This window comes from Motacilla alba, chromosome 1A (assembly GCF_015832195.1).
Source record: "Motacilla alba alba isolate MOTALB_02 chromosome 1A, Motacilla_alba_V1.0_pri, whole genome shotgun sequence".
Lineage (NCBI taxonomy): Eukaryota > Metazoa > Chordata > Aves > Passeriformes > Motacillidae > Motacilla > Motacilla alba.
In genome coordinates, this window is record NC_052031.1 from 34,926,341 (window position 1) to 34,943,123 (window position 16,783).

Genomic DNA, 16,783 nt, shown 5'->3' on the forward strand with positions numbered 1-16,783 from the left:
GTTTTTTGTCTTGAATATATTAGGCTACTGTATGGCATCCTTGATAAAGGTATTCTTGACCTTGGGAAAAAAGTCCTTTTTGGACATGGACTGTGGGTGTCCCTATCTGCTCCAAAAAATAATTTACTAAAAATTTAGTGCTCAAATTGCAAATATACATGGTGTTTACATGGGAATAAAGAAAATCTTCAACTATGACTGGGTCTTCATCATAGTCTTTATGATCTCTTTGAAACTGTCACAGTGTTACAGTTCTGACTGTTTGCACTGTAGCTCTATTATAATGTTTAGCCCATCTATGATGGGACTTCAGACTGAGAGGAATCTGTATTGTCCATGGATATAACTGACTGACTTCTCTGTCTTTAGTGCAAAGACATAAAACAGCCTCTTGAAACTATCTAATCTGCCTTTTAGAAACTATTTGCACCTTAACATTTAAGTGCTGCCCAAATATTTTTTGCTCACAGTTTTTGTTGTGCCACTTATGTCAAAAATCCTCATTTCAAGCGTGTTGTTAAACTCACCATGAATTCTGTCTGAAGTAAATGAGAACACGCAACTGCGTCTCGAAGCTGCTGCCGTGTCAGGACGCGGCCAGCTGACTGCAGGTATTCCATTGCTACTTTTTCTCGTGGGGTTGGCACAGTGACGAAAGGTTCAACACTTCCCAAGCTGCTCATATCCAAAGTCAGTGAGACGTTGGATCCTCGTCTGCATTAGAAAATAATTCAAATGGTTATACGAGATCTGTGTTACTGTAAATCCCATACTCATGAACCTGATCTTGAGTTTTTTATGCACCCTGACTTCCTCTATAGTCACTGATAGATTTGGGCATGCAAAGACTGCAAGACTTGCTTCACTGGTACCACTGAGCAGATGGAAAACCAAGTTCATCGTACTTCTTCAATCTAACAACCAGTGCTGCAAAAATGTGTGCTGGGGGCAACTATTTGAATTATTCTTCGAAGCAGAAACAGCTCCCTATTTGCTACTTTATTGTTATGAATGTCAAATGCAAAAGTGGTATCTTGGTAAGGAAGAAGTATTTCACAGAAAAAAGTACAGGGGATACATTTCTAACTGATAAACATAACAGTGTGAAATAAATTCAGAGTTATGACTTTACTGATATTAAATATAAATAATGGAGCAGGAAAATTTTATAAAAACAGCAGAAATAAACGAAAGGCTGTATAAACATTGGGACTACCAAGACAGTAGACAATGTCTCATGCTAGGTAGAGGGGAAGGGAGAGGCAATAAACTACAATAAATTATCTGTGTCTGAGGAGAAAGAATGGTCATAGAGCTATTTGGAAATGCCAAACATGGCTTGCAGGACTATAAAATTCATAATATTTCAATTTCTACAGGAAAATAAAGTTGGATTCAGTAAGAACTTTGAGCCATGAAAATACAAATAGACCACACTTGTATGGGGCTTGGTATGAGCCCTATTCTTTTTGTGGCTTTCTTAAAACAATACTCAAGACAACTGACTTTTTTTTTGTATTTTCAACCCATCAATCAAATATTATTGACTCGACCCTTAACTTTAGGCATATTGATTGCAAAAAAACCATGGTCTGCAAACTGTGATGACTAAACACAAATTTATAGGCATTTATCAAAGCTTTTGTGTTTACTAAGCAGCAATCAGTCCTATAAGACTGACAGATTCAGCTCGCTGAGCTGGGCATCTGTAGCATTTACCAAGCAGCTATGCATGTATAGAGATATAAGAACACTAGTTTGATTCCTACCTCTGTACATTTTTGGCTCTCCATTAAAGTGTGCTTACAAGGAAATTCTTTGAACTCTTGGTTACTTGATCATGCTTGGATATACATAAACATAAGATTGTATCAAGTTTCTCCTAATAGTCCTCCTGCCAGATCGATATACAACTCCACGCCTTGCCCATTTGTAAAATCCTACATGCCAGTGATTAACTATTTACTGGATAATCTATTACCCAGTGATTCCAACTTTTCTGCCGAAACTCTGCTTGGATGTGTGCATTTCTCATCTGCAGGAAAACTGCTGGGACAGTGTGACTACACACCTCTCTGAAGACTGGATGTTAAGATACAACTGTCCCTTTTACAGTAATACCACATATTATTATAATACAGACATCATCTGATAGTATCTGTGAGGCAAATGCTACTGCTGGGGGAATGCTTTCCTCTACAGAATCACAGAATCATTAAGGTTGGAAAAGACCTCCACGACTGGTGAGTCCAACCCTTGAGGACCACCATGCCAACTAAACCACAGCATTAAGAGCCATGTCCAATTGTTTCTTGAACACTTACAGGGATGGTGACTCCACCACATCTCTGGAAAGCCCATTCCAATTCTTGACTCTTTCAAGAGTCAAGAATTTTCAACTCTTTCAGTGTTGAATTCTCCCTAATTTCCACCCTGACTCTCCCCTGGTGCAGCTTGAAGCCATTTCCCCTTGTCTGTTCCTGATGGTTTGGGAGAAGAGGTTGACACCCTCTCGGGTTGTTGTAGAGAACAATAAGGTCTCCTTTGAGTCTCCTTTTCTCCAGGCTATAGACCCTCAGCTTCCTCATCACCCTTTCAAAGGACTTGTGTTCCTTCCCCAGCTCCACTGCCCTTCTGTGGACACGCTCCAGCACCTCAATGTCCTTCTTGTAGTGAGGGGCCCAGAACTGGACACAAGACTCAAGGTGTGGCCTCACCAGTGCTGAGTGAAGGGGGACAGTCGCTGCCCTGATCCTGCTGACCACATTATTCCTGACACAGATCAGTGTGCCATCAGCCTTCTTGGCCAGCCGGGTCATGCTCAACTCCCGTTGACCAGCACCTCCACATCCTTTTCCACTGGGCAGATTCCTAGCCACTTTGCCCCAGCCTGTGGAGCTGCAAGGGGTTTTTGTAACCCAAGGGCAGGACCTGGCATTTCACCTTGTTGAACCTCATACACGTCAGCAGATGCGTCAGTAATTTTATTTTAAATTAAACAATTTCTGTCATGTCAGTCTACATGAACAGAAATTACTCCAGTCACTCCTCTGTCACTTAGCAAAGCACAAAGCAATAATGTCCAAGAGACAAAACCACCTGGTGGAATAGGTGAATCTCACATTGTGTCATTTTGTTCACAAGCCTATTTCAGCTTAGGTGATGGGTGGGTGGCAGCAAGAGCTTTGCTGCCCAGGCCTGCAGATGGTAACAGTGACTCAGCAGTGGGTGTCTGGCTGCCTCCAGGGGTAGATGGGGACAATTTCTGTTGGCACAGGGAAGTGGGTGGAGTATGAGCTGGCTGGTTGTGCTAGAAGGTAGGCAGAAGTGAAGCAGCATCCTGAGCAAAAATGATGGGTAAGTGGTACATGCACAGACTACTAGTAGTGCTCTGTGCCTGGTGGCACAGCCTGCATGGTACTGGGGTCAGCAGTACCAGCACTTACACCCAAATCCAGAGCTGTGGTAGTCTGGGAAGTGGGCACACCATGGTGGCTGCTCTCAGCTGGACCCTGCAGGAGGGTGCTGGCTCATATGCCTATCCCATTACCCTGGGGCCTGCACCAGACTGTGGGAGAAAATCAGTTCCCAGCTCCACACCACTTTTCAAGGAAAACATCCTGTTAGACCTCTCTGTCACAAAACCCCTCCACACAAGCACCTCTTCTGACCATGACTAGCAATTTATTCCACGGAAAAAGGCAGTCCCTAAAACAGGTGGCTCTGAGTGCATATGTTGCAAATCCGATCTTTTGAAAACCATGCAGAAATCCACAGAAGAGCTGTGCAATGAATCCCTCCAAATCTGTTTAGGCTACCTTTGCTTGAGAAATGGGTAGCAATTTAGATTCAGACATACTTCTGGGAGAGCCTACTGGGATTTCCTAATATAGAGGAAAAGTATTCCCATTGTCCACTACCAAAGTACAGTGAAAACGTTAATATTTTCTTTGGCTTTTACATTGTTATAACTGACAGTCTTGGCAACAGGGTGATTTCCTTTTTAACGGCAACAAAAAACATACCTGATCTAATTATAACTGTGAGTTTACAGCTTTTACCATTTATGGGGATTATTGATGAACACTGGATCTTGAGGATCTTACTTACTCTGGAAAGAAGAACCAGTTCTAAGGTGCGTATTTAATGCATTAAAAGGTACACATTAACTAAAAACTGAATATAAAGCAATCTTCTTAGAAGTTCATAAGAGGACAAAAAATAGATCACAGTTCTAGAGGTAATTCTTCCATAAATATGGGTATCTCAAAGAACCTTTTTGAAGAATTATTCTTCAATTAATAAAATTATTTAAATAATGTTTACATATATTAGAAATGCTATAACCAATATTAGCATTCATCACACAGACTTCTTTATTGCATTATTTATGCTGAGGAACAGGGCTGAAAACAGAACATTTTGCATTGTCTTGAAAGATGAGGGAGGGCCTGAACCATCATGTGTTTGTATGTTCTAACAGAAGATGCTTATAGTCTCAGGTCCTTCTCTAGACTCTTTGGATTCTCAATGTTCCTCTAATAGTTAAATTCCTCACTCCCTGTTAAAGAATAGAAAGCAAGAATTCTCTTCTCTTTTACTACCTGGATGGAAGGAGTTTACCTATTGAGCTCACCTTTTTCCAGCTTACTAAGAGGGACTGCACAAGGCTGGCAACAAGGAGGTACCACCTAAAACAAAGCCCATTTTTGGTAATTACTGCTTGCCTACATTAAGTTTTGAATAAGGAAACCACAATCTGACCAGTGACACTTCAAGTCAGACAGCTCATTTTACTTGGAGATACATACACACACACACACACACATATATATATATATAAAATATGTATGTTTGTATATCTCCTGACTGGTATTTTCCACTTCAAATTAGAGTAAGGGACCCTACACATGGATTTTCCCTCATTTCTCTGGCCAAGTTTTTTCTCCCTTTTAAATACCTTTTATATTTTTATGTTCCCCATGTGAACAGACTGGGCCAAATAAGAGATTTTGTTATGATACACCTCCCCCAGCATCCTCCTGGGGTTGTGTCTTGATGGGGAAGAGTACCATGTGAGGAATCTGAGGAATTGTAAACATTTGTGACAGCATTATATTAAAATTGTCAGGAGACTAATTCTTCTGAAGTTCCACCAGCTGGGACAGCCACCTCATCACTGGGTACGTGAATAAGTGCAATCAGGAAACCACTTGTGTCTGTGTATTGTCTGGAACCCCAGAGGGGAGTCTTACTACATACCCACGGATCGCTTTTCAGATGGATAACAGGAACAAGTTCACTTATGAGAATTCACCAGAGTATTTAAAATAATATATTTATAGAAGCAGATTTTATTACAAGGCATGATAAAATAAAAATTTTAATAAGCAATGTTTGTTTGAAAATTGTTGAGAGGAAGCTCCACCTGTCCACTTTGGAGGGCCACCAGGTTACTAAAGTCCTATTAAACATTAGCAAGGTCATTTCCAGGTCTTCCCTGACCCTAAAATTAAGCCATAGATTTGATTACAGAAATCAAATTGCCCCACACATTTTCCCAGTTGTTTGAGCTGAATAATTTCTTTAAATACACATGTTTATTTAGCACTCGTGAAAAATGCAACACCCATATTCCTGAGCCTTGGCCTCTCATTGTGTCTGTAGCAGTTTTGGAAGCAGTGGTGATGGCTGCTGCCCTCTAGGAGTCATTGCCCTCTGACCCAGCACTACGGATACGGGAGGTGCTTCCTCCAGTGCCACCACCCGGGCACGCTGTCGTGCAGCCCAGGAGGAGTTGGGTCAGGCGTGTGGCTGAAGAAAGCCATCAATCAGCAGGAGCAGCACAGCTGGATGCAGCTGCTGGGGACAGAGTTTGCTTTGGGTCCTCAGATCCCGCTTATACCAGAGATTCACAGGGCTGATCTCCCTGGGTTTTACTGAAGGGAAAACCATCACAATTTCCCCGTGCCTTTTGTTTCTCTGGTGCTCACAGATTAGGCCTAGACATGGGTCCTGAATCTCTCACCTTGCAGGTCCACCTCATCAGCAAATGCACTGCGTGCAGGTGGGGTTTGCTCTGCTGGAATTGCGCTGGGAGAGCACAATCAGGTACAGCCTTTCCAGCACTTACTTCTGCCAGACTCCACCTGCATGTCTAGTTTTATGTTTCAGCAGAGCAATTCACAGGAAAAAAAAGTGTATTTGGAAAAAAGAACAATGGAGGAAATACAGTTCTCGGCTTTCTTTCTGCTTTTAGCAAAATAGCTGAGAGAAAACATGGTCATGGAGATGAATTAATGTGATATGTAAAATGCCAGCGAAGTGGGAAAAGTATAGTAAATTAGAAAAGGATTGTTATTAATCCTCTATACCAATAGAAAAGAAATAAAAATAGGAAATTCTGACTTCATCAAAAAAATCAGTGTTGAAAAAAGGAAAAGTAGAAAAGCAGAAGTACAAAGAGGTTAAAATCATTTTTTCAAATGACTGAAGATGTTGCTGTTTTCTTCCTGCCTTGGGCAAACAGTAATATGGATCATCTAATAAATAACTGAGACATTTCTTCACAAATGAAGATTTATAATATCCATTACAGACAGTCCTGAGAAGGTTAAGAGATGACTCTCATTTGAAGCAATAATTTGATAAGTTTTAAAGTAACATTCACAGTACTATTAAATAGTTGCTTCTAATGTATAAGAACAATTTCTATATTTTTCCAAAATTCCTATATATGATTCTTGGTCTGTACTTGCTAGCCTGAAATATATATCCACCATGTGCTGCTGATATTACTGGATATCTTTGGAAAGTAGGAGTGAATGAGAATATGGTTACATTAATGGGTGTGATAATATCTTGATTTTCTTCTGAGCATCAGCATACTACTTCAAACAAGTCATCTAAGAATACAATAAAATTCCATTATTGGCCATCCCAATTTGAAATATGAAGATTCATTTTTCTTACATCTACGTTCTTTCAATGTTGAGCTCATAACTTTCAATTTTCTGTTGTGTTGCAGCACATAGTAAAGAATATTCTAATACAAAACCCCATTAATTCTGATAATATACAATACCCATTAATGTAATTATCCTTCTGTTTACTCTTCCTTTCCAAAGGTTACTCAATATCATCAGTATTAGTCTGAGAAAATAATGAATTAAAAATATTTAGGGAAGTGTGTGAATGTCATCCTAACACATAAATATTTGCACACAGTATTTATTACCCATACTGTATTTTTAATTTTTACACTCCCAGACACCCTGTGAAGCACTGATACACAGATGCTTGGCAGAGCCATGATGAAAACTCAGCTTCCCAAATGCTCTCTGCTTCACCTGCTAACAGTTTCGGCTTTTACTTGAACAAGAGCTGTGGCTTTTAGGAACCACTCTGACCCGAGGTTATCGACATTTTCAACAAACCAAACCTGTATCACACCCCAGACTGAAATACTCAAAAATCATAAGTTGAGATCAATCAACTAACAAGGCCAAACAAGAATTTACTTTGCATTGTGACCAATTAGTCTAAATTTATATAATCTGATACCTTGAAGGATCTATTCTGCTCAGCTCACGTCTGGTTATTTTAAAGCTACTTTATTACACATAAAAATAACAAGTTCAGGACCTTAGTTCCAGCTTTAGCACTTGGATGTGCAGTAGTTTGAAACTTGACCTTCCTCACTCTCCTGCTATCCCCTGACATACCAGTGCTACTTAAACCACCAGAAATTACCTATTGACTTATTACTATGCACAGGAATAGTAAACCTCACTTTTTTGTATGGGTTCCTGGCCTCATTTCCAAAGCCTTATTCCTCTCACAGATAAACATTCCTCTGGCTCTGATTTTTCCTCTCCAGAGAGGAGATCCTGGACAGACAGGTATTGGCCCAATTTCCCACAAACATGCTTAACAATTAAATGGTTAATATCACTGATATTTCTATTATTTCTACTCTGCCTTGCAGATATCAGTACCTGAGACAAATCCTGTAGCCATTGGTGTGAGCACCCCCATCTCACCAAACCAAGGACCTAATTTACAGAGGATAATTGGATATAACACTGAAGTTAATACCTATCACCTGAAAGCCAGAGATGGAATATATTTAAGCTCAAGACTCTAAGAAAGGCAATAATATGAAGTATGCATATTCTTGAGAAGAATGTCTGCTATTTCTATTCATGTCTGCTCTGTCACATAGCTCTCCTCACAGTATTCCAGTGTTGTATTTTTATTTTTCTCTATTTGTCACTCTTAAAACTGACATTTTCTGATTCTGAGGAAGGGGTCTGGAAATGATGACAGTAAGCTGTATACCTGCTGGAAGAAGAAGAGGGATATGTAGCTGCTGTGAGGCAAGACTTCCAATACTCTGTAGCCTCCCAGCTATAAGAAAGCTCCTGGAAGCATATTCCATCTCTCTCTGAGTCCACAGAAACAGATCTGGAGCCTCAGCTATGAAGTTTATATTGGTTTTTTTTGAGACCTGGAGGCATTTCATGTTCTCTCCACAGGGTCTGATCTTGTTTCCACAGCCATGAGCGAGGGGAGACTAATACATCTAGCACAAAATTACAAACAGTTCTCAGGATCTACTCACAGCTCAGCAGGTCAAAATGAGCTGAGGAAACGGTTTTGACAAGTACTTCTGGATTAAGTTTTAAGCAATCAGTATCTGGTTAGGACAGGAATGGCTCAATATCCTGTAGAGGAAAACAGCTGACATGAGTGTAGTTTCAACTTTCCCTCTTTTAATCAGGCTTTCTAATGTTCTGCCAATTCACTCCTGTTCTGCCCTCGATAAGGCAATGCTGCTCAGCCACGGGAACTGACTGTTCAAAAATGCAAAGCTTAAACAGCCTCCCATCTTTTCCTGCAGATTATTTCTACAGTCAAATTGCATTTTGTCATGCAAACTTACATCTTCAATAAAATTTAAGTGGCAACATAAAGCTCTGTTTCTGCTTCACAGCCACATATATGTGTCTGCAGCATGAGTGGAAATTGAGTTAAATGTTCAGAAGCAAAAGTAAATGAAGATGCTAATTGTGCTTATTTGAGCTGTTTATTCCAAGAGCTGAACAAATGTTTATCAATTAGTGGTTAATTTTCTTTACATGGTAGAGCTTTAATTGAATGCAGTCTTGTTTATTACTATTCTTATCTGCTTGCATTGCAGCATTACTCTATTTCATATGAGAGGCCTCATTGCACAAACTTACTGGGTGACCTGTTCTCTCTCTGATTAATGCGCGTGCTAATTTAAACCAAGCTACAATGAATATAGGCAAAAGGAGTTAAAAGAATAGGAAAGAGGAAAAGAGAATGGGGAGTAATAATAATTGACTGCTAGGGCTGCAGATATTAAATAAATGCACAACTTAAGGAGCTCAGATAATGCATTTATTTAGGGTAAGCCAGCAAGGACTGTTAAAAAAACCCCACATATTTTGTCTGCTGTATATTTTGCTTAAACATTAAGAAAAAAAGCAATTTGTAAAATATTTTTGTCATATTTGTATAAGTTTCCCCTCTATGCTTCCAATTCATAAGTACCTCTGTGAGACCCTGGAGAAGCTTTAGCTATGTACCACCATTGCCAATTTAGATCTCTTATCTAGATGCAAAGCCAGATTACTTTTCCCAGAACATGCAAGGCTCACTTCATCCTGAGCACTACATGATGCCCAGAGGGCTCTTGTCTGCATTATACAGAGAACAGCCTATCTAGCAAAACTGATCTAATCAGTGAGGATGGAAAGGTGCAACACTACAGCAATAGCTTCAAGGAAGTGTTTTTTAGAAAATTACTTAACCGACATTTTCTGCTATTCAGTTGGTCTATAATTAAATAAATGAAAAATAGATCTTAGACTTTTCATATTTTAGATTAAAAAAAACCAAACTTGGTTACTTTTTTTTTCGTAGGAGGAGCCTTAGGTAAGTCAATTTATCTTCATGTATTCCATAATAATTAAACTCTTAAGCACAAATTCTACTTCCATCCTGCAACTGCTGCTCATTTAAGGAATATAATCTACAACCCTTACATCCAAACAAGCAAATATATAATCTATTTGCACATTGATGTCCTTCAATACTCTTTTGAGACTTTAACCAAAACCAGCTGACCTGGAAAAAGACATGGGAGGGAATATTCTTAATGTAAATGGGCAGTATCTTCAGACAGTATCAGTAGGAGAAAATTATTTTTTATTGTGACTTGAAGGCTAATCAGTACAATGACTTCTTTCCTGGTGAGTTTGCCATTTGGGAAAGACAGGAAGGAACATCTGGGAAAAGAGGCGTTTACTACACTCTGTCAACCTTAAGATAATAAAAAAGCACATTCCTTGTTTATTTGACTTGGTCCTCATTATCTTTAAACTACTGCAAGTGTCACACGGAAGATTTCTAAGCAGACAAATGAATTGTTAGTGCACTTTGAAGAAATTACTGAAGAGCAGCAGTTTCTGAGGACTGCAAAACCTCCAGAGCCACAACGCTGCTCAGCAGAGCTGCGCCACCTACGGACGTTTCCAAAGGGAGCCGGCAGAACAGCTCCGCTCGGTCACACAGCGGGCAGAGCGCCTGAGGCTGCCTGTACAGAGCCCAGACCCTTGGAGCACATCCACTTTGGAACACAGATCCATTTCCAGGCTGACTAATGAGCCTAAGCTGTACAATGAATTGATGGGATTTAAGCTCTTAGAGACAGGACCCATATATGTGCTCTTAGATCTGCCCTTTCTTTAGCTGCTTCTAAAGTCTCCAGACCTGACACCTGAGCTTTACATATAAACCTTTCTCTTTCCAGCATTTTTTTTTCTTGATCCACTGTCATAGTCTGGCTTTCCAGCCTTGCCTTCTATGGGAAGGCCTGCTCAAACAGGTATATTAAAGTGAAAGGTGTCTCCATTCCCTTTGAAAATAAAGTTTAGGAAATCCGCCTAGGCTTGCAATTTGAAACAGGGCAATGTTTAAATGCTTTTAAGAGAGCTGAAAATGTGTACATGCCAAGGTGTACTTTATCTGGCACTTTAGAGGTTAGGTAGACCTTTAAAAGAGATATTGCCAAGCTGTGCAGTCCCATTTAGGGCTGAAAAGCTGATGAGGAACTGACAGGTAAGTGATTTGGAGCTTTTTCTTACAAAGCTTAGCAGATCCCTTAAAGTCCACGGCCTTGGACTGCCTGCCTTCATCAGAGACATTCCTATAGGGGGCTGCACAGGCAGGACTCTGGAACACAGAAACGCATCTGTACCTGTGCCCAGAGATGAAGGCCAGAGCAAAGGCTTTCTGATCTACTCTTTCTCATACACACCATCAATGAGTCCAAACAGACTATAAAAATTTTGAAGTGACATAATAACAATTGCTTCAGATTCACAGTCCTCTATTAGCACAGGATTCATGGCATTTAGAAACTTAAACAGCTTGATTTAAATTTACTTCTATGAATTTGAATAAAGGAGGGAAAAGTGAGGATCCTGACAAAAGTAGTGTTCCTCTAAATGCACATTGCATTATGAAATAAAGAGAGAGAAGTCATATCTGAAAGACAAACTGAAATCACTCCCAACCTGACCTCCACTCTATCTATCTCAGCACAAATGCTTCCAACACACAGGGCTTCATATGGCTGATGATGTAATATAGGTCAGGCTAACATACATTGAAGTAATGTAGAAATATGAACATAAATTTGGTGTCCTCTGTAAAGCTAAAGGTTGACCAGTATCCTTTTTTCAACAGAAAGAGGAGGTTTAGGGAAAGAACGCAAGAACAAAGCAAGAGGAATTACTGATTACTTAATTAATATTGCTGCTTATTTTCAGTATGTTCTCCACCTTCTGCCAATCTGTACTTTAAAATGTTCTGAACCAAAGGGTGTTTTCCCATCTTTGTGCCTGGTGTTTCCCTTCTGTAGTTTTTCCTTCAGACAGTACTCTTAGCCCACCTTGTGACCTCTGCACTGACCCTGGATGATGAGCTCTGTAGCTGGGAGCAAGGCAATAGTGAGCACTATACATAGGGACTAGAGGGTTATTTAAACCATCTACCTTTGTGAAAATCCTTGTGATGAAGGAGAAAAAAATTATTTCATTATAATCTTATCAGTAAATTGCAAATGTACTCTCTGTAGCTACAGGATTAACTTGAGGATTAATTACAATACCAGCTTTCTGCTTTTCACAATGCTGCCTTCTTTTGCAAACCCATTCAGTATTGTGTTCTGTGGGCCAAACTCTCTTACCAGATACGTCTATAAATCCACTGAGACCAAACAAGCTAAACAGAGCCTGGAGAGAAACAAGCCCAAGCAAATTGCATTTTTTAACTGCTGTGTACTTTTCTGCCATTCTGATTGTTTTCCTTCTCTTCTTGTAAGACTGTGCTTTTAGATCCACTATCAAATCCAGTGAAAGGAACTAAAAACCTCTGGACTATGCAGCAGTCTCCCAGGGGAATTTTTTATGACTCAGGAAGGATTTGAGACATCTCAAAAACAGGAGATGCCGCTGTCAGGGGATGGTGGGAAGCAGAAGAGTCAGCCCCGGCAGAGGGGGAAACCCAGCTGCCTCCTGCCCAGCACCAGCCCCATCTCTTGCTGGCAGCAGTTTTCCAGGGAGCTGCCATTGGTCATCCTGAAGCACTGGGACTGAATTCCCCAGAGAAACATTGTACTTAACGACATTTTTCTGTGTGGGAATTATATACACTACTTCCCTTTCTGATGCCTATCGCATATTTGAGCAGTCATTTGAAGTTGCTGTGTTCTGTTTTGCTCCTGTTATCAAATCACAATATTAACATAACAAGGATAATTATAGATACCATAAATTAATAACAATACTCTCTGTTTGTTAAGCATCGAAGTATATTCTTTGACAGAGAACATAAGGAAAAGTCCCAGAAAGAAATATCACTTTTGTAGCTTCTTATAGACACTCCTGGTTAGAGAAATGAATGGAGAGTTCAAAGACAAGGTATTTCATGAAGATAGGCAGTGATTTGCAATACCTTATTGCATCACTTAACCAATTAATGTCCCACTTGTCTTAGTAGGAAAATCACAAAAAGAGTTCCTGAAATGTCTTGGAAACTCAGCTAAGGTTCAAAGCTGATGCACTCAAAGGTGCATCAGCTTGAATGTGATGGTATCAAAGCAGACAACTCAAGCAAGAGCCTGGCTGAAATGTCAGTGTTGCATGGAATCAAGCTCTGCCTCTGGGCAGTATTTCTTTGTCTGAGCCATTCTCATGGTATACTTCGGGCATCCTCATCTCTGCCATGATGCTACTGCTTCTTTGTTTCCTGAGGCACGTCTGATTGCTTGTATGCATTTTCTACTTTGTCTGATGTCTAGAATGTCTCTTGGATAGAGGAACATTGCATTTTTGTGTACACATGGAGTCTTGCACAGAGGGATCCTGATCTGTGACCAAGGCTCTCAGGTACTGAGAGAATGCTAAAGAGAATTTCCAGCAAGAGCTGAGAAATACCCTGGCCCATAGATTTACATGCACGTACACCTTTGCCTTGAGCAAAGGTGTACGTGCACACAGGAGACATTTCTGCTAGCTAACAGTGTTAAGCTTTCTGTGCATACTAGCTCTGACTATGCATGAGATCTCTGCTGAATATCCAGAACTGGATTTTTCAAAAAAGAAGTAATATAATTAGTCAAGTCATAATTATGAAAAGTTCTCCTAGCACTGCATAGAAGTAAAATTAATTATGATTGCACTCAAAGAAGAGATTCATGGCCTGGACTGTTAACTGATGGCTACAAGATAAGCTGGATGTAAGCACTGCCCAGCACATGGATTCTTGCAATTCAAATAAATACTCAGATATCTTACATTGCAGTTTTGAAGGCACTTTGATTTTTTTTTTTCTTTCTTTAACTGTTTTCTCTGTCTGTTCCTAGCATTATAAATTAAGTGGAATTGAACTTCATTCAGCTTTAGGCTGCCCTGTAAAAGAAATATCATGAACAGAGATAAATGCATTCCAAAACAAGAGGAAAGGTGAATATTTTTGTTTTAACTTAAAGCATTAGTCTTTTTCAGACATTAATGGGGACACTCAAGGAAACTTTTCTATACAAACTCCAAATGTGAAAAATTAACCTTCCTTCTAAATATCAGAACTCTGTACATCTGATATGGATGCTTCCTTCTATGTTTGGCTGAAACCAGTACTTGTGGGTTCTAGTCAAAGGCTCAGGAGATACTTCCCGCTTACAAACCAATCTCGTAAAGGAGCTGGTGCCTTTGTCCCTTAGCACAGCACTTCCAAGCTACCATTGTGAAAAGGTGATATATTAGGTTGCAAATGTCACAGATGGACACATCCTGCTAAGGGCTGAGACGAGGTGCTCAGAGCATTCAAGTCCAGCTAATGTGCATCTCCTCACTTTCCCAGATGTCCCACTCTGCTTGCACATTAGGACAGCTGGTGAAGCAGTCACAGAAACCATGCCTGGATGGTCAAGCACAGAAACAAATTAGAGGCAGAGAGGAGCTGAGGAAATCAGTCACTGGAAAGCTGCATCAGAGTTTAACTCTCTGATTTCCAATCAGCACCTAAAGACCCAAAACTGCTGCTGAAAAAGACAAGGGGATCCCTCACACAACTCAAATTACTCATGTACTCAGGATAACAGCAGTCCCTGTAAATTCCAGGCTCAAGAAGCACCTAAATATTAACATGGATATTTTCCCTTGTGTGACTTTTCAAAAGATTCGCTGGACAAATCCCTGCAAACCCACCAAAACTGTCTACCAGATGGCAGCCACTGATTAATTTGTCTTAACTTAAGCCAAAAAGGAAGAAAATGTGATGGGTGGAGCCGTAAAGACAAGCACAATCAACATCCGACCAAATAGGGTTTCCTGTCACCTTGGGAACGACACTGATTGGCACTGTGGTTTCCTGTGTACAAGCTAAAACCAGTAGCAACTGGAGTAACAAGAATAAACGCCAGATGAGAGACCTGGGAATACAATAAAATTATTGTAAAATTCCTGACTAAACCCCAGAGGACAGTAAAGGCAAAACCAAGGGTAAGCATAGACTGCATATGCTAAATGGAGCATTCCCCTGTACATGAGAGCAGAGGGCCATGAAGCTGCATCAGAAGAATTTCTCTAAACAAGGGTAGGCTAATCTGCCTAAATTAACCACTACCAAAACTGAGAGTCATATGCCTTGGAAAGCTTATTTTTCACAAGGGAAGAAAAAAGGGATGTGGGACAATTGAAAACAGAGATGGAAATAGGAATGGAAACCTACCATCCACCCACACTAATCTGAAGTAATTTTAAGATGTGCCACAGACACAGGGAAATGGACTGTGGGTGTAAGTTTGGGCAATGGTACAGAGTTATTTGCATTTATTTATTTAGATTACAACTCCCACAGAGTTTTGCTTCAAAGAGTTCTAAACACAACCAAAACAGCTTCTCAACCATCCAGGAGTCAAATAGTTAAAATCCGGGTTTTAGAGGGTCTTTGTTAGGCTGGTGACTGAGTTCACTTCCTCTTCAGAGAAAGGGGACAATTCACATTCCTGCCCTCTTCCTACACTGCAGATAAGCAAAGACGTCTGTAATGGGTTGGACAGAACAGACGTTCATGCAACTCAAAGATCTGGCACTTGCAGAAAGTTTTTAGAGTTACTGTGCACTCACAGAAATGTTCCACAAATGCAGGCTGGAGGCACAGCATTATTCTCTCTCTGGTGAATAATCCACAGACAGACCAACACAGACCTCTCGGGCACTGAGCAGGAGACCCTGGAAGCTGAATCCCATCTCACGCTCCCTGTTACTCAGAGTAGTTTCTCCCACCTCAGTAGCCCAGGCAGCCCAAGGTCCTTGCCTTTACTCTTCACCCAGACTGCCGGTGACAGAAATCAGTGTGGCTTTCCGCTAGTTGAGATGGCCTGAGAAGGAGGGAAGCCACAATGCAGGGCTTCAGGAAGACCGTGCACTGAGAAGACAATTAGCTAAAAGGCAATAAGCAACTGCTTCAATCAGTGTTGGTCCCCTTGCACACCCATTGCACACTTCATGTGCAAGCTACATCTTGGAAAAAAAATCACAATGCCAGGAAAACAATCCCAGGCACTGAATGACAGTGCCACATATCAATCATTGCAGCCCTGGTTTGTTTTTAGTCTTTGACAACAAGAGCACTCCAAAGCAATTTACAGTTTGGGAATGAGCACATGCACAAACCATTCCCAGGAGGAAGTCTGCATCCAGGCACTGCTTCTCTGGAGGCAAAGAGAGCTTAGCAGTATGGACACACACCAATCTCTGCTACACAGCCTTAGTGCTATAAGAGTATCTGGGTATATTCAATTTGTAAGTGGATGCCCCACTCCTAGAGGTGTTCACGGTCAGGCTGGATGGGGTTTTGAGCAACTTGACCAAGTGGAAGGTTACCCTGCTCTTGGCAGTGGGGCTGGAACTACATCTCTTTCAAGGTCCCTTCCAACCCAAGCCATTTTGTGATTCTATAATCTTACAGACCAGAATGGAATACAGGTGCCAAATGAGAGAAATGTATTTTTAGGTCTTTCAGAAAGTGTGTGCATGAGGGGGTTGTAAATGATGTGAACAAATAGCAGCAAGTAGGACTTTTACTGCACCTCAGGTTAAGGTTCTTGTCTTTGCTACAACACTTCAGATGGACACAACATCCAGCCATCCTCAATCCAGTGGTTAGGAACATGCCTGGAGATTTA

The 16,783-nt window shown here is 40.6% G+C and overlaps 1 protein-coding gene across 2 annotated transcripts in view; it reads right to left on the reverse strand.

The window, feature by feature from the left end:
* The window catches only part of PTPRR (protein tyrosine phosphatase receptor type R), a 136,395-nt gene that overhangs the window by 30,146 nt on the left and 89,466 nt on the right, over positions 1–16,783 (reverse strand). For both annotated transcript variants that reach the window (XM_038155661.1, XM_038155663.1), the window contains one exon: positions 528–714. In XM_038155661.1, the coding sequence (XP_038011589.1) occupies positions 528–714 (187 nt within the window). The remainder of the gene's footprint in view (positions 1–527; positions 715–16,783) is intronic.